Source organism: Nomascus leucogenys, chromosome 21 (genome assembly GCF_006542625.1).
Source record: "Nomascus leucogenys isolate Asia chromosome 21, Asia_NLE_v1, whole genome shotgun sequence".
Classification (NCBI taxonomy): Eukaryota; Metazoa; Chordata; class Mammalia; order Primates; family Hylobatidae; genus Nomascus; species Nomascus leucogenys.
In genome coordinates, this window is record NC_044401.1 from 74,125,340 (window position 1) to 74,148,555 (window position 23,216).

Here is a 23,216-nt window from a genome sequence, read left to right on the forward strand (position 1 = left end):
TTATCATTTTTACGTGTTTCTGATGCATTGACCCTTTTACATTATAAAATATTATTCTGTCTCTGTAGTAAAAACTCCTGTCTTAAAGCCTATTTTGTCTGTTAGTAGTATGGACACTTTAGTTCTCTTTTGTTGACTGCTTATTTGTATCTTTGAATCCATACTGTGTCTCTTGTAGGCTATAGCTGGATCATAGTTTTTTATCCATTACGGTAATCTTTGCCTTTTGATTGGAGTGTTTAATTCATTTTCCTTTAATGCAATTACTAATAAGGTAGAGTTTGCCCCTTATTTCTTCTATGTGTCCTATCTTTCTGTTTCATTATTTTTCCAGTACTGACTAGTTTTTTTATTGAATAGATATTTTCTGGTGTACTATTTTAATTCCCTGTTTTTTCAATACACACACAGGTATTTTTTAGTTATTTTCTTAGTTTTGCCCATAGGAATTAAAATTAACATCTTACAACAATCTAGTTCAAATAAATAATGAAATTAACTTCAGTAATATGCAAAAATTATGTACCTATTAAGATCCAGTTTTCTTCCTTTGTGTTACTGTTGTCGTACACATTAAGTCCATGAACACAGCCTTATAATTACTGCTTTATGTAGTTGTCTTTTAAATTAGGAGAAGCGAGTTACAAAAATACACGTATCCTGTGTGTTGTATTTACCTGTGTAGTTACCTTTAATGGGATTTTTTATTTCTTGGTGTGGATTGGAGTTGCTATCTGATGTCCTTTCATTTCAGCCATACTAAATACTCTCCTGGATTTCTTGGGGGGCAGGTCTGATAACAGTCAGCTTGCTTTGTGTGTGTTTAAAAACATTGGAATGTTTTAATTTCCTCTTCATTTTTGAAGGATAGGTTTTTTAACACATAGAATTCATGGTTGAACGTCTTTCTTCCAGTAATTTGAATGTCTTCCTACTGCCTTCTGTTCTCTGTGGTTTCTGGTAAGAAATCAGCCATTAATAATAATGAAGATCCCTTGAATGTGATGAGTTGCTCCTCTTTTGCGTTTTCAAGATTCTTTGTCTTTGGCACCTGACAGCTTGACTATGATGCATCTGGGTTTGGATCTTTGAATTTATTCTACTTGGAGTTCATTAAGATTCTTGGATATGTGGCTGCACATTTCTCATCAAATCCAGGACCATTGTTTTGCAGATACTTTTTCTGTTCCTTTTTCTTTCTTCTCCTTCTTGGCCTCCTATGATTTGTATGTTGTTGTGCTTGATGCTGTCCCACAAGTCTCTGTGGTTCTGTTCATTTTACCTCTTTTTTTGTTTCTCAGACTAGATAATCTCAGTTGACTGTCTCAAGTTCCCTGCCCCTTCCTTCTGCCAGCTCAGTTATGCTGTCAAGCCCCTCTAGTGAATTTTTCATTTCAGTTATTGTACTTCTGAGTTTCAAAATTTCTAATTGGTTCGTATCTATAATTTCTCTTTATTGCTTTAAAGTTTTCTCATACTTTATCCTTTTTTTTTTTTTTTTTTTTTTTTTTTTGAGACAGTCTTGCTCTGTCACCCAGGCTGGAGTGCAGTGGCGTGATCTTGTTTCACTGCAAGCTCCACCTCCCGGGTTCATGCCATTCTCCTGCCTCTGCCTCCCTAGTAGCTGGGACTATAGGCAGCTGCCACCACACCCAGCTAATTTTTTTTTTTTTTTGGTAGAGATGGGGTTTCACCGTGTTAGCCAGGATGGTCTTGATCTCCTGACTTCGTGATGCTCCTGCCTCAGCCTCCCAAAGTGCTGGGATTACGGGTGTGAGCCACCCCACCTGGCCACTACCCTTCGATTTTTTTAAGATTTGGTTTCCTTGAGGTGTTTGAACATACCTATAATTGCCGATTTAAAAAGTTTATTTAGTGAGTCTAAGTCTGGGCTCCCTCAGAGACAGTTTCTGTTGACTGCTTTTTTCCTATTTGAGTGTTTCATAATATTTTGTTGAAAATTGGGCATTTAAAATAAAATAATGTGGCAACTCTGGAAATTGGATATTCCCTTTCTCCTCCCCCAGGATTTGCTGCTGTTGCTGTTTATTGTTACAGCTTGCCTAGTGACTTTTCCTGGACAAAGGCTATCTAAAGTCCGTCCCCTTAAGTCCCTGCTTGTTTAGTTTAGTGGTTAGCTAATGGTTGGACAGAGAAGTCCTTGTCACCACAACCACTGTCTCCTATCCTTTACCGACAGCTTGTGTGTTTGTGTTGGGCTGTGCCATCACTTCCTATTTGTGTAGACAGTCATGCTCAGCCACAGGTGAGAAATGAGGACCCCCTCAGGTTTTTCCTGGGTGTGCACATGGCCTTGCACCTGCATGTGGCTGTCTAGATCCCCAGGAATGTATTGGACCTTTTCAAAGCCCACCATCAGCACTATATTCCCTACATTTTCCTTTATAGTTTTTTGGCCAGCTGCTTATTGGCCCCATGGGTATTGTCCCCTCAGACAGCCGCACTGTTGAACAGTGGCTACTGATTGTTGTAGTCATGTGCCCTGGGGCTAGGGCTTCTCCTGCTGGGCAAACTAGATCAGGGTAGATCAATGCAAATCCTGTGAATGGGGCTTTCCATGTTGCTGCCAGATAGGCTATATGGTGTCAGTTTTGAGGATGGGGCTTTTGGGGAACCCATTCTGATCCTTCCCTGGTTGCTAGGCTGCTGGGTTTCAAGGCTACGGTGGAGCTGGGGAGAGAGGAATGGGGCTTAGGATAAGTTAAAACACCACAAAGCTCACATTTCTTACTGAGATATTGCTGTTTTCTTGAATCAACAATCCGTGGATTGTTTTAAGCTTTCGGTTTTCCAGAATTCTGAAAAAGTTGCTTTTGACAATTTTTCCAGGTGTTTTCCTTGTTTTAATGGAGGTGCAGATTTTTGGAGGTCCTTATTCTGACATTTTGGAAGTGTTTTACACCCCCCTCCTTTTGGAGTAAGGTTTGTGGGTAAGATCTCTGCAGTCATGACCAGTGGTGCCTGACTCTGTTTTGTGTGAAAGTCAGCAGGCAGAGCCAGTTGTCTTAAGGAAACTGCAGGCTGGCTGGTTTGAGAACTGAGAAGTGGTGGGTTAATTTCTAATCAAGAAGTGTGATCATAAAGGTGATCAGTACTCACAGACTTGTAATTAGATGAGGTCAGATATCCACGGTGCAACTCTTATGGCATCTGGTGGGGCTGAGGATGCACAGCGACCTCAAGCTCTGGTTCCTGCTTGGTGTCTGAGTCAGTTTTTGTTATAGCATGAACAGCAGCTGGTTCCTTTGTGTACCAAGAACCCGGCGGTTTACAGTTGACCCTTCTGTCCCCAGATGACTTCCTGAAGCCACAGATCATCACCCAGCCAGAAACCACCATGGCTATGGTGGGCAAGGACATCCGGTTCACATGCTCAGCAGCCAGCAGCAGCAGCTCCCCCATGACCTTTGCCTGGAAGAAGGACAACGAAGTCCTGACCAATGCAGACATGGAGAACTTTGTCCACGTCCACGCGCAGGACGGGGAAGTGATGGAGTACACCACCATCCTGCACCTCCGCCAGGTCACTTTCGGGCACGAGGGCCGCTACCAGTGTGTCATCACCAACCACTTTGGCTCCACCTATTCACATAAGGCCAGGCTCACCGTGAATGGTATGGAAACACCATCTTTGTTATAGTACTAGAATCCTACAAAGCACACTCCTGATTGCCCTTTCAGCTTTCCAGGTAGAGATGACTGAGAGAGACAGGACACACACATGCTTCTGTGGGGCACTATTAAATCATACTGTTGCCTGGGTTTGCCCCAGAGCAAGTTTTGCAGATTTCAAGGGTTATTCTCAATGAGTTACTTGTTTTTGGTGAGTTTTAAAAATCTAGTTATTGGCCGGGTGCCATGGCTCATGCCTGTAATCCCAGCAGTTGGGAGGCTGAGGTGGGCAGATCACTTGAAGCCAGGAGTTCAAGACTAGCGTGGCCAACGTAGCGAAACCCTGTCTCTACTAAAAATACAAAAATTAGCCAGGTGTGGTGGTACATGCCTGTAATCCCAGCTACTTGGGAGGCTGAGGCACGAGAATTGCTTGAACCCAAGAGGTGGAGGTTGCAGTGAACTGAGATTGCTCCACTGCATTCCAACCTGGGTGTCAAAGCAAGGCTTACCTCAAAAAAAAAAAAAAAAAAAAAACACACAAAAACAAAAAAACTAGTTATTATGTTAAGTCAAATTGTGGAGAGCTAAGCCTCGTGTTTTTGTCCATTTCTTATCCTCTATAAGCCAAGAGATTGGGTTTCCAAATTCCAAATATCCCCTTAGCCTGGGGAAGCTGCTGTTCTTTGAGTAGATGGCACAGCATTGGAGTCAGAGGCTAGCTACTGCTCCAGAGGCAGTGGAGTGCAAGGCTGGTGTGAGTCCTGGCCTGAAAGACACACTGTCCTGGCAGTTGACAGGTTTTTACTCATTAACCAGCCTTGGAGCTTGTCAAGGGGACCATGTGTTATTGTGTGTTTGGAGGAGAGGGGTGGGGAGTAGATAGCTTGAATAGTTTACTATCCCACCCCAGTAACCTAATGGGGTTATCCTGATTACTAACCCTCTAGTTAAAAAGAAATTGGCTTGAGAATCATCAGAATGCTGGATCTGCTGTACTCTTTAATTCCCCACAGATCACAGGGAAACACCTTCTTTACCACACTGTAGTGGGGTTGTCTTGGCTTATTCCAAGTCCTCACAGCTTCTGGAAGACTCAGGAAACTGTTAGACTCTCCCCGGAATTGACATCGACAGGAACTCTGGTGGTGCCTGACCTGTGGCTGGATGCATCCCACTCTGTTGGCACATCGATCTTTAGGCTGAGCAAGCTAGCAAGCTGAATGCTTCCTGCCTGGGTATACGGCAGTGGGCAGGAGCAGCCTGCCTGAACACCCATGCAAATGGATGAGCCATCCCATTCATCCCCTGAACACCCATCCAAACGGCTGAGCCATCCCATTGCTCTCCCAAGGTGGAGGCACGCCCACCTTCCCTCTGTAATTAATTCCATCTCCACAGCCTCTCTCTTGTGGGTAAAGCAGGCAAGCATCAGGCCTGCCTAGTGTGGATGGGCACCCCCTGCAATCCCCGTATAGGCGTTGCCATGTAGAGTAAAAGCCTTTGCTTTGAAGGGACTATAGCCAGCATAGGGTGTACAAGGCAAGGCTGATGGAAGTGTTCCAACTGTGGTGGGAGAAGCTGGGGGTTCCCGATTCACAGGTGGCAGGAGTGGTCCTGGGCAGACATTGGGAGAAAGGAAGTGAACTGGCACTGGGCACAGTGACAGGTAGGTGTTTGCCAGAGGACTTCCTCGTTTTGCATCTAGCTGTCCCATAACCCGACCCTGTATACGTTTTGTTTTCCAGTGTTGCCGTCATTCACCAAAACGCCCCATGACATAACCATCCGGACCACCACCATGGCCCGCCTTGAATGTGCTGCCACAGGTCACCCAAACCCTCAGATTGCCTGGCAGAAGGATGGAGGCACGGATTTCCCCGCTGCCCGTGAGCGACGCATGCATGTCATGCCAGATGACGACGTGTTTTTCATCACTGATGTGAAAATAGATGACGCAGGGGTTTACAGCTGTACTGCCCAGAACTCAGCCGGCTCCATTTCAGCTAATGCCACCCTGACTGTCTTAGGTTTGGCTATTGCTCCACTGTGTGTGTGTGTGTGTGTGTGTGTGAGAGAGACAGACTCTCAAATGCTCTGTGTGGCCAGGGGTGGTATGCGTTGTGGGCCTTTCGACCCTGTTTGAAATTTGCGGCTGCTTTTTGAGTTAATTTTTCTTAAACAAGTGGTTCTGTCTCTTTAAAAGAAATGATAGCTGGTGAATTAAGAGTCTTCACAGGGTTTAGCTACAGAACATTTTAAGAATTGGACAGGATAGATGTGGGCTTGGTCAAGAATGAGGACACAGGCCTGACACAGGACAGTTAGTTAGTTAGGGAATAGCAGGGGCTATTCCATCAGCAGAGGTTCACTGTCCCTGTGGAAGCCACTCCGAGAATGGAGATAACTTAGTCAGTGAGTTGAAGGGTCTTCTCCAAAGCTTGCCACTCTGAGACAAAATCTCAGATGCATCTCACTGATATGTTGGATTGTCCGTTGTCCAGAAGACAGGGCAGAGCCAGAGCAACCGAGGCCCTGAGAATGACTAAGATCTCTCTCTGTTGTCCTCTTGTAGAGACCCCATCCTTGGCGGTGCCCTTGGAAGACCGTGTGGTATCTGTTGGAGAAACGGTGGCCTTCCAATGCAAAGCGACGGGGAACCCTCCACCCCGCATCACCTGGTTTAAGGGGGACCACCCGCTGAGCCTCACTGAGCGCCACCACTTGACCCCTGACAACCAGCTCCTTGTGGTTCAGAACGTGGTGGCAGAGGACACGGGCCGATACACCTGTGAGATGTCCAACACCCTGGGCACGGAGCGAGCTCACAGCCAGCTGACCGTCTTGCCCGCAGCAGGCTGCAGGAAGGATGGGACCACGGTAGGCATCTTCACTATCGCCGTCGTGAGCAGCATCGTCCTGACGTCACTGGTCTGGGTGTGCATCATCTACCAGACCAGGAAGAAGAGTGAAGAGTACAGTGTCACCAACACAGGTCAGGCCCTGCCAGCAGAGCTGACTTTCAAGGAGGGAGGAATGGCAGTGATGCTGGGGAACTGGGCCGGGTTCCAGTGGCTTTTGAAAGAATCGCAGTGTGTTCAGAACTCCTGAGGCTTTAGTGCCACTAATTCCATTTTAACTTTGAGGAACTTTACCTTAAACAGGAATACTCTCAAATATAAGTAACTGATGCACCCTGCAGTTTTCCCTCTCCTTGGTAACTCAGAGGCCACCTATGCACAGGCCCTGCTGCCACGTAGTAGGTTGTTCCTGAAACAATCTCCCAGCGCGGTGCTTCTGTGAGCCCCAGCATCTTTCCCGTCACTGGTCTCCACTTCTTGTGGCATCTGGCATCTGCCGGCTGTGCTCTTCACACTGGGTGTACAGTAAGGCTGAGCAGGCTCTGGGAGGGCCTGTTACGTACATGGACTCCATATGCCTTCTCTGCACAGCCCTGATGGTCGTCACTGGGAGGATCCCCTTTCTGAGCTTGACAATGAACGTGTGTCTGCATTTCTTGTCACCGAGACCCTGGTGTTTTATTTGTTCTGTCTCCTTGCAGATGAAACCATCGTGCCGCCAGATGTTCCAAGCTACCTCTCTTCTCAGGGGACCCTTTCTGACCGACAAGAAACCGTGGTCAGGACCGAGGGTGGCCCTCAGGCCAGTGGGCACATTGAGAGCAATGGTAAGGCCTCAGTAACCATGAAGCAGAGCTCTGCTGTGACTGTGTCTCCGGGTGCTGGAGGTGGCCTCCAGCTCTTTACAGGACAGGTACCTGGCATTAGATGGGGCAAACTTGGTGAACTAGAAGGCTGTATGACTAAGGGCTGCTATTTTGGACCCAGTCTTTATGAGTTCTCCAAGGTTTTAAAGTCCTGTCCCCCCAGGAAGCCACTGGATTGGGCTTAGCATCTCCCTGGCAGGATAAAGTAGGCTTGCCTGGAGTAGCAGCTGGAAAGGGCATTACAGTGCATGAACCCAGCCAACCCATTCCTTACATGGGGAACGTGCCCAGGTCTGCTCTGTGATCCAGTCTTACACTGGAAAGCTGTCAGCAGGAGGAGGTACATCCAACGGTGGGGGCCCCTGAGCACTTGCCTGAGGCCGTAGAGGCTCACCCTGAGAGAGCTGCTCATTTCCCAAGGCTGGCCTGCCTGCTGGGAGGTAGAAGTAGAAAACCCACTGCTTGCCAGACCAGCAGCCCCACCAGTCTGAAGAACTTTTTAACAAATGACTGTTCTAGTGGCCTTGCTCATTCCTTTCATAAGGCTTACTGTGAAATACCAAGCCCAGAGTTTCTAATCATGTCGGAATCCACTGCAGGTGCCTGTCCAAGAGATGCAAGCCACTTTCCAGAGGTTGACGCTCACAGCGTTGCCTGCAGGCAGCCAAAGCTCTGTGCTGGGTATCACAAAGAGCCGTGGAAAGCCATGGGGAAAGCTGAAGGGACACCTGGGCCACATAAGATGGGTATGAGATGCTTCCCATCGGAAGTAGTTTCTTTCTGAAATGGAAATTTGGGGTGACCTAGTCACTATATCAAAGGGGGAGACACATTCTTAGTCCACAGCTGTCTCCAAATTTGGTATTCAGTATATAAATGGGAAGCTCAGGCCTGGCTCTCTTAATTGCAGGATAGTTTCTCCTAAATAATTCTATGGCATGGTAAGCCTGAGCATGCATTTTCTAGATTTATAAGCAACTTAAATAAGGGGCAAGGCACAAACGAAGTGTAGAGTTTCAGTCAGCACTTTTTCACCAGGGCTATTTTGAGGCTTAATTTCTAATTGTTGAAAAGACCCAACGCTGCATGGTACCTAACGCTAATGGCTTTTCCCCCCTGAAGCAGTAAGACTACATTCTCTGAGTATGAAACTCACTGTAAACACGAAAGACCCCACAGTTCATGAGTGGCTTGGTGTTTGCCCAGTCCTTTTTCTGGGGACATAGTTGGGAGAAAGAGGAAGCATGCATACAGTGTTTGCAGTCAGGGTTCTCACCGTGCACAGTGGAGCTGAGCAGCTGTCCTGTGTGTGAGGATGAAGACTCCCACGGCAGTGGCTCTAACCCATCTTTGGCGCTGTCCTTCAGGACAGGGTGGCCGGGTCGTATGCAGTGACTGCAACACTGAAGTGGACTGTTACTCCAGGGAACAAGCCTTCCACCCCCAGCCTGTGTCCAGAGACAGCACGCAGCCAAGTGTGCCAAATGGCCCAGAGCCGGGTGGGAGTGACCAAGAGCATTCTCCACATCACCAGTGCAGCGGGACTGCCGCTGGGTCCTGCCCTGAGTGCCAGGGGTCGCTCTACCCCAGTAACCACGATAGAATGCTGACGGCTGTGAAGAAAAAGCCACTGGCATCTCTAGATGGGAAAGGTAACTTTTTACTGTCTTCTGAGGAGTTACTAACAGGTGGGTTGGGAGCTGCTTAAACGGTCAAGTGGGGGTCTGACAGGTCCTTTCTTTCCTTGTAGGGGATTCTTCCTGGACTTTAGCAAGGTCGTATGACCCGGACTCCACAGAGCTACAGCCTGCATCTTTGTTAACTTCAGGCAGTCCAGAGCACACGGAAGCCCAGCACTTGCTTGTTTCCAATGGCCACCTCCCCAAAGCATGTGACTCCAGTCCCGAGTCCATGCCACTGACCGGACAGCTCCCCGGGAAACAGAGGGTGCCACTGCTGTTGGCACCAAAAAGCTAGGTTTTGTCTACCTCAGTTCTTGTCATACCAGTCTCTACAGGAAAGAGAGGTAGGAGAGGCTGTGAGGAAGCTTGGGTTCAAGCGTCACTCATCTGTACATAGTTGTAACTTCCATGTGGAGTATCAGTCGCTCACAGGACTTGCATCTGAAGCACAGAAACGCAAGAGGGGATTTGTGTACAAAAGGCAGAAAAAGTATTTGCTATCATTGTACATAAGAGTTTTCAGAGATTTCATATATATCTTTTTCAGAGGCTATTTTAATCTTTAGTGCATGGTTAACAGAAAAAAATTACACAATTTTGACAATATTATTTTTCATATCAGGTTGCTGTTTAATTTTGGAGGGGGGTGGGGAAATAATAATTCTGGTGCCTTAATGCATGGCTGGAGTTTATAGAGGCTACAACCACATTTGTTTGCAGGAGTTTTTGGTGGGGGTATAAGAGGGATGGAAGGCCTTGGATTTATATTGCACTTCATAGACCCCTAGGCTGCTGCGCGGTCGGACTCCACATGCGCTGGAAGGAGCTTCAGGTGAGCACTGCTCATGTGTGGATGCCCCTGCAACAGGCCTCCCTGTAGAGCCAGGGGTGCAGGTGCCATCCACCCTTGCAGTGAATGGCTTTTCCTTTTAGGTTTAAGTCCTGTCTTTAGGGCGCAGAATGAGGGTTGTTAATCCATCACAAGCAAAATTTCCTCCTTCTCTTGAGATTATTTTATGATAAAAGCAAATGTGGCCTTCTCAGTATCATTCGATTGCTATTTGAGACTTTTAAATTAAGGTAAAGGCTGCTGGTGTTGGTACCTGTGGATTTTTCTATAGTGATGTTTTCGTTCTGCCAATATAATGAGTATTACATTGGCCTTGGGGTACAGAAAGGAGGAAGTTCTTACTTTTCAGGGCTACCTTATTTCTACTAAGGATCCAGAGCAGGCCTGTCCATGCCATTCCTTTGCACAGATGAAACTGAGCTGGGACTGGAAAAGACTTAGCCCGTGACCTGGGTTCTGGGTATATTTGCACTTTTGAGACTGGTAGCTAACCATCTTGTGAGTGCCAATGTGTAATTTAGTAAAACTTACATAGAAACAAAATGTTCCTTTGGCCAAAAGCTGAAGGGAGTTACTGAGAAAATAGTTAACAATTACTGTCAGGTGTCATCACTGTTCAAAAGGTAAGCACATTTAGAATTTTGTTCTTGACAGTTAACTATCTTACTTCCACAAAATATGTGAATTTGCTGCTTCTGAGAGGCAATGTGAAAGAGGAAGTATTACTTTTATGTACAAAGTTATTTATTTATAGAAATTTTGGTACAGTGTACATTGAAAACCATGTAAAATATTGAAGTGTCTAACAAATGGCATTGAAGTGTCTTTAATAAAGGTTCATTTATAAATGTCAGTATAGTTGGTGGTCCTTCTTTTACAAACGCAGTCATTCTGCCTTTAATTATCTTTCCCCAAAAAAGAAAAAAAAAACTAGGCAAAGCAAAGTCATATACTGTTTGCTCCAGGGCAGACAACACTGCTAGATTCCTGAGATTTTGTTCTGAATTTTTCTACATCTGGAGCTTGTTAGTCAAGCTCTAAAATCCCAAAGTGTGGTGACCTTCCCATTTCATCCTGCCTACTTCTAGCAACGCTGTTTTCAAAGCTGGCCCAGGCCCTCCTTTCAGCTTGACATGAGAATGGCTCACCCACCGTGCCCTCCTGCACGAAGCCAGCTGGGCCCACCTAGTCATAGTCACTTGAGTTGCAGCTGCTTTCTCTCACACACCACAGGGGGCGCTGGACACATCTCTGTAAAATAATACAATTGTGTGTTTTTATGGGTGAAACCTGAGGGTAATTAAAACCAGCAGCCCACTTACCCAGAAAGAGTGCTTGCTATGCACCTGTAGTTCATTCTTTTTCAACAAAACCTACCCTTACACAACAGGAATTAACTAGGGGCAGAAACACCCACATATACAACTTCTTCCCCAAGTCTCCTTTTCCCAAACAAGCTATTCTTTTAAAATTATAACTATCTTGCCTTCTGCTGAATCCACCATCAGGTGGCAGGAAGTGAAAGATCAGATACAGATCAAATGAAAGCTCTAAAAGGCCTGGCCTCAGCATTACCAAACTTATTTATTAAGAGGTTCTGAGTACCGCCACAGACCCCGTTTTCTTCTCTTAGCTCTCTGGCATACAGGCCAGTGACTTCATACCAGCCAGCCTATACCACAGATGGCACAATCTCGATGCCGGCATCTTAGCAGAACCGGTCTTCAGCACTGGGGCCTATAGTTCAGACAGCTGCTCAGCGGAAGAGGGTTTACACTGCAGGCCCCTCTCTTGACAGAAGTGGAGGTGAGGCTGTCTCTGCTTCAAGGACTCTTTCTGCCAACTTCCAACAGCAAGCTGTGCGTTCGGTCATAAGCCCCCAGAAAGATGAAACCTCCCAGACTGATGGCTGCCATTCGAGGGAAGACACCTGCAAATAATCTAGGGGAAAAAACAGGATTTTTAATGTTGTGTGTATTTTAAAAAAAGGTTAAATTGCAGTACCCACAGCTTGCTCAGCTCAATACACCATGCTCATTAGTGACTGACTACCAAACAGCTTACTTGTGAACACTCCCAAATAAGGCAAGTAATGGCTCTGTCCCAACAAGAGTTCTAAAACTTTCATGCCATTTTTCCCTTTGAAAGATGAAACTGACTTTTTAAAAAAAGGCGTTAAAGAGCTGAATCCTAGGTAAGGCTGGAAGGCACTTCCCAGCCCACACCTCTAAAGTGGTCTCCAGGGGTTGCTCAGTGAAGAGATTTTTGGGCAATGCTGCTGCTCCGCCCACTGACTCAGTTGCATTTTGTCCTTCGAGACCGCAAAACATGACGTCACAACAACAACTTGAACCTCCATGGATTCCCTGTGTTCCTTTTCTGTCTAAAGGCATGAAAGGCAAATGGGCTGTGGCTGTGAAGACGGCAGCATGCCTCCACCTGCACAGTCCCCTGGTATCACAGAAGGCTGCTGATCAGCCAAGGTGCAATGTAGAATAATCAGAGCAATGCAAAGTAAAACTACAATGCCACGAGGATATAAATTGGGGATTCATTCTTTAAAACAGCCCCCCGTCCCCATACGTACTCAGATATTCAAAAATTTTCATTGTGGCATTGCTGATGGTGATCTAAGTTATGGCACAGTATAAACATACAGTGGATGATTATGTAGCTGATAAAGATGAGGAAATCTACAGATGCCAACATAAAAAAATTACAAAACAGGTTTAAAAAACTAAGTCCAAGGGCTATGATTCCGTATCTAAAAGGCAAGTCAGGGATGTGTCTTAAATCCTAAACTGAATGCCTGCTGCCTGTGGATTACAGGACACATTCCTGGCCCATGCTTCCATAACCTTTGAACCTTTTGAAACCAAGAGTATAGGCATGACTCAGAGATATTTCAAGTTTGGTCCCAGGCCAAGTTTGGCCACCATAATAAAGTGAATATTGCAATAAAGCAAGCCATTCAAATTTCTGGGTTTCCCAGGGCACAGAAAAGTTACGTTTCTACTATAGTCTATTAAGTATGCAGTAGCAATTATGTCTAAAAATTGTACATACCTTAATTTTAAAATGCTTTGCTAAAAAATGCTCACAAGCATCTGAGCCTGCAGTAAATTGTAATCTTTTGGCTGGTAGAGGGTCTTGCTTTGAATGATGGCTGCTAACTGACCAGGGTAGTGGCTGCTGAAGGTTGGAGTGGCTGTGGAAATTTCTAAAAATAATAATTGTTGCACTGATGGACTCTTCTTTTCATGAAAGATTTCTCTGTAGCACACAACACATTTTGCCCACAGTAGAACCTCTTTCAAAACTGGAGTCAATTGTCTCAAACTCTGCCACTGTTTTCTCAACTAAATTGATGAAATATTCTAAATCCTTTATTGTCATTTCAACAGTGTTCACCGTATCTTCACCAGGAGTAGATTCATCTCAACAGATCACTTTCTTTGCTCACCCATAAGAACCAACTCCTCATCCGTTCAAGTTTGATCACAAGATTGTGGCAATTCATCACATCTTCAGGCTCCACTTCTGACTATAGTGGTCTTGCTATTTCCAGTACATCTAGTATGTGTTTCCCTCCACTAGTCAGCCATGAGGATTGGAATCAACTTCTTCCAAAGTCCTAGCATGGTCAATATTTTGACCTCCTATGAAGCCACTAATGTTCTCACTGGTATCTAGAATGGTGACTGCTTTCTAGAAGGCTTCCAATTTACTTTGCCCACATCCAGCAAAGGAATCACTGTTGATGCAGCTGTAGCCTTCTGAAATTTAATAAAACCTGAAAGTTAAAGTAACTCCTTGATCCACAGGCTAAGGAATGGATGTTGATAGCAGGCATGAGAACAACATTCATCTCCAGCAGAACTCCAGGGTGACCAGGGTACACTGTCAATGAACGGTAATATTTTAAAAGGAATCTTTTCCTCTGAGCACTAGGTCCCAGCAGTGGGCTTAAAATATTCAAGAAAGCATGCTGTAAACACATGTGCTGTCGCTCAGGCTTTGTTGTTCCATTTCTACAGCAGAGGCAGAGTCGACTTAGCATCACTCTTAAAGGCTCTAGGATTTTCAGAAGAGTCAATGAGCACTGGCTTCAACTTAAAAATACCAGCTGCATTAGCCCCTAAGAAGAGAGTCAGCCAGTCCTTTGAAGCTTTGAGGCCAGGCATTGATGTCTCCTCTCTAGCTAGGAAAGTCCTGGATGGCATCTTCTAATCGAAGGCTGTTTCATCTACGTTGAAAATCTGTTGTTTCGTGTTAGTGCCTTCATCGATGATCTTAGCTAGATCTGGGTAACTTGCTGCAGCTTCTCCATCAGCACTTGCCACTTCACCTTACACTTCTGTGTTACAGAGATGACTTCTTTCCTTAAACTTCATGAATCAACCTCTCCTAGCTTCAAACCCTGCAGCTTCCTCACCTCTCTCAGCCTTCAGGGAAGAGAGTTAGCCTTGCTCTGCATTAGGTTTTGGCTTAAGGGGATGTTGTGGCTGGTCTGACCTTCTATCCAGACCACTCAAACTTTCTTCGTATCTGCATTGAGGCTGTTACACTTATCATTTGTGTATTCACTGGATAGCACTTTTCATTTCCTTCAAGAACTTCTCCTTTGCATTTACAACTTGGTTAACTGTCACAAGAGGCCTCGATTCTGGCCCATCTCAGCTTTCCACATGCTTGCTCACTAAATTTATTTCCAGCTTTTATTTTTAATTTTTTTTTTTTTTTTGAGATAAGGTCTTGCCGTTACCCAGGCTGGAGTGCAGTGGCACGATCATGGCCCACAGCAACCTCTGCCTGCTGAGCTCAGGTGACCCTCCCACCTCAGCTTCCCAAGTAGCTAGAACTACAGGCACACACCACCATGCCCAGCTAATTTTTGTAATTTTTGTAGAGACAGGGTTTGGCATGTTGCCTAGGCTGGTCTTGAACTCTTGGGCTCAAGCCATCTGCCACCTTGGCCCCCCAAAATGCTGGGATTACAGGTGTGAGCCACCATGCCCGGCCTGAGTTTTTTATTTAAAATGAGAAAGGTGTGATTCTTCCTTTCACTTGAGCACTTAGAGGCCACGGGAGGATTATTAATTGGCCTAAAACTGCAATATTGTGTCTCGCAGAATAGAGGCCTAAGGGAGAGAGACAGGGAATGGCCAGTTGGTGACACAGCCCGAATCCATACCACATTTGTCGATTAAGTTTGCCGTCTTCGGTGGACACAGTGTGTGATGCCCCAAAACAATTATAGTAACATCAACTATGGCTGATCACAGATCACCATAGCAGATACGATAATGAAAATATTTGACAGGTGAGAATTACCAAAATGTGACACGGGCACAAAGTGATCATCTGCTATTGGAAAAAGGCTCTGCAAGACTTGCTCAACGCAGGGTTGCCACAAACCTTCAATTTGGAAAAAAAGTGCACTGAGAAGTGCAATTAAACAAAATATGCCTGTATTACTTCTGTAAGCAGAAAGAGTTAATGAAGACAAAACTAGTGCATATGCCAATGAAAAGACTTCTGGTTAGGTCTATGGAAGAAAACTGAAAATGGTCAAGTATGCCAACACTAGCTATGCATCCTTTAAGATGTAAGAAAAGCCTGTGACAAGCAGGCTGGTGGCCTGGCAGGAAGACGGTCCCCGCAGGCTGCTCCCAGCACCTGACTGCATCCTTTCTCCCAACACCTTTGAGCTCTTGGGGGAGGCCAAGCAGCCTCCCTCTGTTTGCAGCACTTGGCACTTCTAAGGAAAATGAGACACTTAAGAAGAGTTTTGTGGGCCCTTTTAGTTAGCTAGCTACGGATTTAAATCATTACAATACTGCACATAAAATTAAGGACCCCGATTACTTGTCCAAAAATAACCATGAAAATTGTATTGAAAAGCCAACTACACTGGTTCAAAAAAAAAAATATCACCATCATGCAAATTGTTTTTGCATGGGGTAGGTGGTGAGGACAGAAACTCATAAATTACCACTATGTCCTTCCCGCCTGAAAAACAGATGAGCCTCCCTGTTCCTACCTTACGAAGGAAAGGGTGCTAGACAGGTGGCCAGTAGATGCCGAGCTGCGGGAGACCACTCCGGCCACAAAGTTCTCCTGCCTTTACTACCTTACTTATTTCTAAACGCCAGTGTCTTCTTCAGCTTCTGCCACTCACAAGCTCAGCTGCTCCTGGCAAGAGGCAGATGGAAGCAGTTTATGGTTTCAATAGATGACCACTGAATCTATTAACGTAATTACGGCCTTAACGTGGAGTCATTTGTACAGTGAGGGCCCCAGCCAGTCTCGCAGGTGAAGACTTTGGAGTTGAGCAGGAGCGTGTTCTAGTGCCCACAGATTAAATGAGAGCAAATGTAAGCAACTTACAATGCCAGGCAGAAAGGGATGCTCACGGCAGGGGCAGCTACTACATAAAGGGCACAGTCAACAAAAACAGCCAGCTGATGAGTGAAGAAAACCAGAAAGGGGCCATCCGGGGTGGGCAGGCTCCCCATCTGCCTTCGGCTACTGGGCTGAATGAACACGCGGTGTTTGCTTAGTAATATATTTGTTTATATGTATATTCCCAGTATGTGCCAGAACAAGGTCTTCACCTGCGTGGACCGCACGGAAAGATAAAAGTGGTCGCCACATGACTTGACCCCGAGAGGGCAGCACCATTCCATCCTAAGGTGAGGAGATGGTGTCTGCTGGAAAACCCAAGTAGTACCTGGTAAACTTAGTGCACGCCCAGGGGAGGAGACAGGAGGCGGCAGCAGCTCTGAGTGCTTGCAGACCTAACAGAGGAAGCCGGCGGAGATACCTTCAGGCTGAGGGTGCCTGGGACCTCTTCACAACAGCCACCCAGGTTTTTCTGTGACTGTTTTTTAGGCAAATTATTGTCTTTTATCATTAATAAGGGGCTAATGGAAACTCCCTTAAGTGACAACCGCTGCTGTCTGTAATGCTCTTAAGTACACTGTACAGACTGACCAGAGCCCGTAACTTCTGAGACTTTCAGAAGATAGATAAGCAAAAAAAAAATCCACACGACCTTTACAGAGCTGACAATGGGGACAGAGACAGGCCCTTGACCTGAGGAAGACACCCCTCCTCTGCCTGTATTTCTAGCACTGCTTAGTTTTATAACATCAAGTATAAGAGATGCCACAACCAGGACAGGGAAGATTATCTTCAACCATCTACTCCTACCAGCTTTTGGGGCCATGGGGTTGCCAGTCGATCATGCCATCCCCACGTGCCACCACTGTCTCCAGAAAAGGCTGAGGGGCTGCGGCTATGCACAGCTCCACAAAGCTAAAGCTAAGGTCAATTGAAGTGGTTTGCCCAATAGATGCCACAGAATCAAACATGAACTACACTGAAATCGGTAAGACAGTGAAATCTGGCAGTTTGGCTTTACAGCCTAAAAAAGCCACTGAATGTGACTTCTCCATGTATGTAGCCCAATTGCTATTTGAAACACATAAGAACTTTTTTGTTGTTGTTTTTTGAGACAGGGTCTTGCTCTGTCACCCAGACTGGAGGGCAGTAGCGCAGTTTAACTCACTATAACCTCGACTTCCCGGGTTCAAGCGATCGCTCAGCCTCCTGAGTAGCTGGGACTACAGGTGCATGCCACCACACCAGGCTAATTTATTTATTTTTTAGAGACAGAGTCTTGCCATATTACCCAGGCTGGTCTCAAACTCCTAACTTCGAGCGACCCTCCTGCTTCAGCCTCCCAAAGTGCTGGGATTACAGGTGTGAGCCCCGCACCTGGCCCATAAGGACCTTTTACCTGCTACTGGCTAAGTAGCTTCAGGACTCATTTTTTTCTCACACCATTCCTTTGTTTGCTGTGGAACTAGCAGCAGAATTAATGTGCCACAGTTAGAAGCATCCCTCACAATATGGCAGCCCTAAGTGGCAGGCTCCCAGCACACACGCCCCCACTAGGCCCTTCCCACACTCTCACTAGACGTCAACAGCCAATTATTCCTCTGGCTTTGCCCCAGTTCTTGTTTCAAAACCGTGACACCCTTCACACACCCAACATCAATCCCTCAGAGTTGTCACATTCAACAAAACCATCCAATATCACCTACTTTTCAAACTTCCAACTGGAAAATTTCAATCTAGGATGGGCTGCTGTCCTATAAAAACCTTAACTGGGGCCTGACTCACCTACTTCATGTCCTCCAGACCATCAAATAGCTGAGATTAAAACTGCCAAAGGTACACAAAAACTACAATCACATAACTGATCCAACTCGGCATCAGGTTGAGGAGGTGGCACTGCCAGATGAGACGCCTGAAGTCCAGGCAGCTGCCGACCCTCTGCAAAGGGAGGCCACTGCTTTGCTCTTGCAAGAAAATCCCTGGTATATGGTCCCTAAGGGAAAACCCTAATTTCACATGCCTGTAAGATCTCAACATTCAGGCGGCTTTACAAGTTTAAGGTGTCAAAGCAATGTTGCAATCTTGCAGAGACAGCTTTTAGGACATGAAGCTAGAAGTCTGAGGCACTTCTGTAGCACAGTGGTTCTCAATTGATGCTAATTGTGGAGTCATCCCACCTGCACTATGGTACATTCAAGGTAATTTGTTACTAGTAATAGTTAAAAGCCTCAAAACCACAAATGCTTTCTTCTAACAATGTTACCTTCACTCCCTTGTATTTCTGCACTGTGTAACCAGAAGCCCATTTCATCACTGCTGCAGCCCAGACCCTGGTGAGGGCCACACATGTGAATTCCATCTAACATCAAGATGTGCAAGGCTGAGAACGGCCTGGCTGGAATACAGCGTCGATTTGATTTGTCATGTTAGCTCATATACACAATATCAACTATAATATTTTGCACAATATATAGAACCTCAACGCAGAACATAAGCAGAAGGGAAGGGGAGGTGTTCATCCAAAGTCAGGCTAAAGGAGGAGGAGTGGTGGAGAGGAAGGCATTCCTCGTCTTACCCTGCCAGCCCCTGTGACCGCCAGACCCCATGCAGGGCAGAGAGCACATTCCCATTAGCAGTGCTGGAGCCAGCCTGTGTGAACAGACAAAGAGAAACCCGTTATCTTCTGAAGCTCCCAATCACACACTTGCCTCTCAGACAGCCTGAGACACACAGCTCCCCATCACCCTCATCTAGAACACAGTGTTAGATAGCAGGTAGTCTCTTGGCAATCAGGACCTGGCTCGCTTGCCCAGAAGCGCTTACACTCAGACATGCAGGCAAGCAGGGATGTGGCCCACGCCACACGGGAGGCTGCTGATCAGAGCTCACGAGATGACTGATGAACTATTTAACAGGAAAAAGACAGAAGCACTATGAAGCAATGTGAGGAGGGCGGGGAATCATTAGTGTAAATGCTACAACTATGAAACTTGCCTAAACAGCTAATAAGCATATTTAATAGAGTGCCGTTTAAATGTTCCATTTAAAACGTGATTAACATTCTTAGGTTGGATCCTGCCGCCTCCATACTAAAATTTGGCCCATGTTTGTTCTACTTTTCCACAAAGATAGGACTTTTTTGTTTTGGTTCAGTTCAGGTATGTTACACGTACAGCATTCTTTCAACTCTCTATCTAGTGGGGTTTTTTAAAACAATTTTTCTCTTAAACAAAATGGTTTCAACATTTCTGACAACTATCTTAACCCATCCAGTTAAGGCCAACTGTGCCCCTAGGTTCAAAGCCTGTCACTTACCTGCCACATGGCAGGAGGCTCGTCAACCTCTGTGAGCCTTAGCTTTGTCACCAGTAAAAACTGAGTTTATCTAAAGATAGTATTGCCAGGCAGTGGCCCTACCCGCCCTATGTGCTTACATAACATAGGTGAAAATGACTGTGAAATGGTACAATATTATATAGACACTGGGGATATTGTTCCATCAATGGAGGTTTGGTTAGAGGTTCCAGAGGTAGCATAAGATGCTAGTACAGGTAAATGGTAGCCATTTGTGTTCACTTTATATACCTGTAGTCCTAGTGCTAACAGATACAAGCATCTCAAGTATCTCCATTACATTATTTCACCACTTACCTTTGCCAGCATAATTCTCGTCTTTGCCACATCTAGAGGGGTGGTGACTGCAGCGGCAAATCCACCTGTGCAAATAATACCCAACACCCAAGTGAGATACTGTTTACTGTATTATATAATTTTGTAATTTTTAGAATTCCTGACTGCCGACATCACTTCATCATTATGTACACCTGGCTGATTCAAGAACAGGATGCACACATGCACAATCTTTATCCACACGCTTCTTTTCTTTTGCAGTGATACAGAACTGCACGAGAGAAGAAAATGCCCTACCCACTCAGGTGAAAAACAGAAGGCTCCATAATTTATCTTGCTCTTTCATTAACTAGCAAACTAATGAGTGTGTATGTATGTTTATGTACATGATGAATGTGTACACATATGACATACATGTATATGGCCAGATGCCCACTCTCAATATGTGAGACAAACTGCTCCTAATGGTTCTCAAAGGGTTCAAGACTTTCTATGGGCCATTGCCTTTTTTGTTTGTTTGTGAAAAGACAGGTTCTCACTGTCTCTCACCAAGACTGGAGTGCAGTGGTGTGATCATAGCTCACTGCAGCCTCACCCTCCTAGGCTCAAGTGATCTTTCCACCTTAGCCTCCTCCTGAGTGGCTGGGACTGCAACTGCGTACCACCAAACTTGGCTAATTTTTAAATTTTCTGTAGAGACAGGGTCTTGCTATGTTGCCCAGACTGCTCTTGAACTCCTTGCATCAAGCACTCCTCCTGCCTCAGCGTCCCAAAGTGTTGGGATTACAAGCATGAACCACCACGCCAAGCGTGTACCACTGTTCTTTAAAGTGACTCCAAAATGCGTCTATCATTTCTGCTTTGCATATAGCAAAATGGACAAACAGAGTCACATGTGACATTGTGGAGATTTTGGGTATACATGGCTGGATTCTTTGAATTACAGGAGCAAAGCTTTTTCTGTTTCACAGGCTCCTGATAGCAGGCTAGTCGGAGTTACCTTTCTAAGGTCTCTTCTACATCTTCTTAGCCTGAGTCTCGCTTCAGCACACATTCCACATTATGGCTTCCTTCCTACCTTCTCTCTCATGTTTGCATTATCTGAATGTCATGATGGCTGTACTGTACAGACTGGACTTTTTGAAGGACTTTCTGTTTTAACATAAACCAAGTTTATGGTGTCAATATTTCATTTAATGCAGTACAAAGATATAACCTAAATCCGAAGAGGCCCTACAGAGACAGAAATAATAAACCCTAAAAGGTGTTACAAAGATTCAGCTTCCATGAGCTAGGGGTAAAGAGATAGCGTTATAAGGGCAACAGGACACCCGTGTGTGAAGGATACTCCAGAAATAGCACTACTTTCCTTCTCACTTTTGTAGCTTGTGGACAAAAAGGTCATTTGATCTCTGCCAAATATCTAATCATGATGCTGAAATAAGATTATACCAAGCCTCCTCCATATGGTAACACTGATTATGACACTGACTTTTTGAAAAGTGTACCTATTTATGCTCTCATGGTCCATTTCTGGTTACCCCTGAACATCACACACCTTAGGAATAAGTACTATCAACTGACATGAATATTTGAATCCCCTTTGGTTTAGCCATTTCAAATTATGACTATGTAAAACTCTTCATCTTCAACCCAGAGGTTGTCTGAAATTCAGAGACTTGCTAAGCTTTGTGACTTTGAAATTTTGGTGGACCTGGTCTTGAAATCCTACTGTTTTAACCATATATTCTGCCCTGGAAAAGTAAATATACTTTTACTTACACAACGGCATCCATGAATACTTCCTATCTGTCTGTCTGTCTGTCTGTCTGTCTATCTATCTATCTATCTATCTACCTATCTATCTACCTACCTACCTACCTATCTACCTACCTACCTACATACCTACCTACCTACCTATCTCCCCGAAGAAAGGAAGAAAAGGGAAAGAGATACAAGACACAAAGGCAACAAACTTTACTATCCCAAACTTCCCATACCCCAAAATAATAGACGTGGTTTTGTTTCCCTTACCAGCAGCATGGTCTAGCCTGAAGGAACCCTTCTTTCCAACTGGAAAGACCAACGCTTAAATCCCAGTTCTACCAGCTGTCTAGCCTTAGGTAATTACTTATTCTGTGGCTGAAGTACCTTATGAGCTAGGGACTCTTAGAGCCCCATGCTACAGGTGAACTAAAGCTTATGGAGGCTAAAAACTTGAAGATTGTACTTAGTGCAGAGCTGAGAGGGGATCTTAAGTCTGTACTGACTCTGGAACTGGGACGCTTACCCATTGGTCTCCTAGTGGCCTCAGTTTTCTCATCTGTAAAATGCAGACAGTAGTATGACACGGGAATTAAATGGGCCTATGCAACATGTTTGGAACAGCATCTGGCTCACAGCAGTAATCACAAAATAATTAACTCTTTCTTTGGTGGGCAGAGCTAATGAGTGATTTTTCTTCGTATCTTTAGACCTCCACACTCACAGCAGGCACTCGAAAACGCTTAATCAGTACCCTGGTCTATAGTTTTTATAAACTGAAAATTTCAACTCATCCTCTAAAAGGCAGGGAAAGGTAAAGGTAAAGGTAGGAGCTAGCATCTGCAGTGCTTACTTCATAGCTGGCATGCCAGGAATGCACTAGGCACTTTCATTGATTATTTGATCTCATTTGCATCAGTGTTACTATTCTCATTTTACAACCAACTTACTTGCCCAGGCCACACAGCTGGATCATGACTCCAAAAGTAATACTAATGACTTTCATATATAAGACAAATTAAAATTTGTCCAATTGTTAAAACCCACTTTCGTATGTGAAAATGTTCACAAACGACACTAAACCAATTAAAAAGACCTAAAGGTTGATAAGGAACATCTAATAAATTTAGTTACTGCAAATCAAACTTATTTTGGCCATTAGCAAAGATCTACCATTCCTTTAGTGTGGCTGCCTACCAATATTCTCTTGGAGATTTAGGTTTCATGAAAGTAATATGAAGAAAAGTTACACACAGAAACATGTATGCTTCAGTAGGTCCTCACTTTACTACCATGAGAGAAGCTGTATTTTATGTGTTACTAATCAACTAATTTGCCTGTCTTCAACTATCAAAGATTTCTCTCATTCACAAACCTCACAATGCTTTTTAAGGCTGTAAGGAGGACTTGTGAAGATAATAGAATAATGGTCATAACGGGGAAGGGCTGGGGGCCAGGACTTTCAGTTAAAATGTAGTTATTTTCTGTTTTATTTAAGGGCACTGTAAGCTACTGGTAATAAATA

General features: G+C 44.9%; 2 protein-coding genes across 8 annotated transcripts in view; one reads left to right on the forward strand and one right to left on the reverse strand.

Annotated features, from left to right (window-relative positions):
* Positions 1 to 10,745, forward strand: part of LRIG1 (leucine rich repeats and immunoglobulin like domains 1) — a 123,011-nt gene extending 112,266 nt beyond the window's left edge. Inside the window, exons 13-19 of one of the 2 annotated variants that reach the window (XM_030802094.1) lie at positions 3,315 to 3,635; positions 5,382 to 5,663; positions 6,209 to 6,628; positions 7,196 to 7,321; positions 7,960 to 8,106; positions 8,728 to 9,012; positions 9,111 to 10,745. In XM_030802094.1, coding sequence (XP_030657954.1) covers positions 3,315 to 3,635; positions 5,382 to 5,663; positions 6,209 to 6,628; positions 7,196 to 7,321; positions 7,960 to 8,106; positions 8,728 to 9,012; positions 9,111 to 9,337 — 1,808 coding nt within the window. In that variant the 3' untranslated portion in view covers positions 9,338 to 10,745. The remainder of the gene's footprint in view (positions 1 to 3,314; positions 3,636 to 5,381; positions 5,664 to 6,208; positions 6,629 to 7,195; positions 7,322 to 7,959; positions 8,107 to 8,727; positions 9,013 to 9,110) is intronic. The other variant, XM_030802095.1, reaches the window with a different exon arrangement.
* Positions 9,578 to 23,216, reverse strand: part of SLC25A26 (solute carrier family 25 member 26) — a 164,657-nt gene continuing 151,018 nt past the window's right edge. For 2 of the 6 annotated variants that reach the window (XM_030802098.1, XM_030802096.1), the window contains 3 exons: positions 19,949 to 20,013; positions 18,873 to 18,946; positions 11,435 to 11,833 (listed from right to left, as the gene is read on the reverse strand). In XM_030802098.1, coding sequence (XP_030657958.1) covers positions 11,716 to 11,833; positions 18,873 to 18,946; positions 19,949 to 20,013 — 257 coding nt within the window. In that variant the 3' untranslated portion in view covers positions 11,435 to 11,715. Of the gene's footprint in view, positions 11,834 to 18,872; positions 18,947 to 19,948; positions 20,014 to 23,216 lie in introns of all 6 variants that reach the window. The other 4 variants (XM_030802099.1, XM_030802097.1, XR_004027606.1 and 1 more) reach the window with 3 other exon arrangements.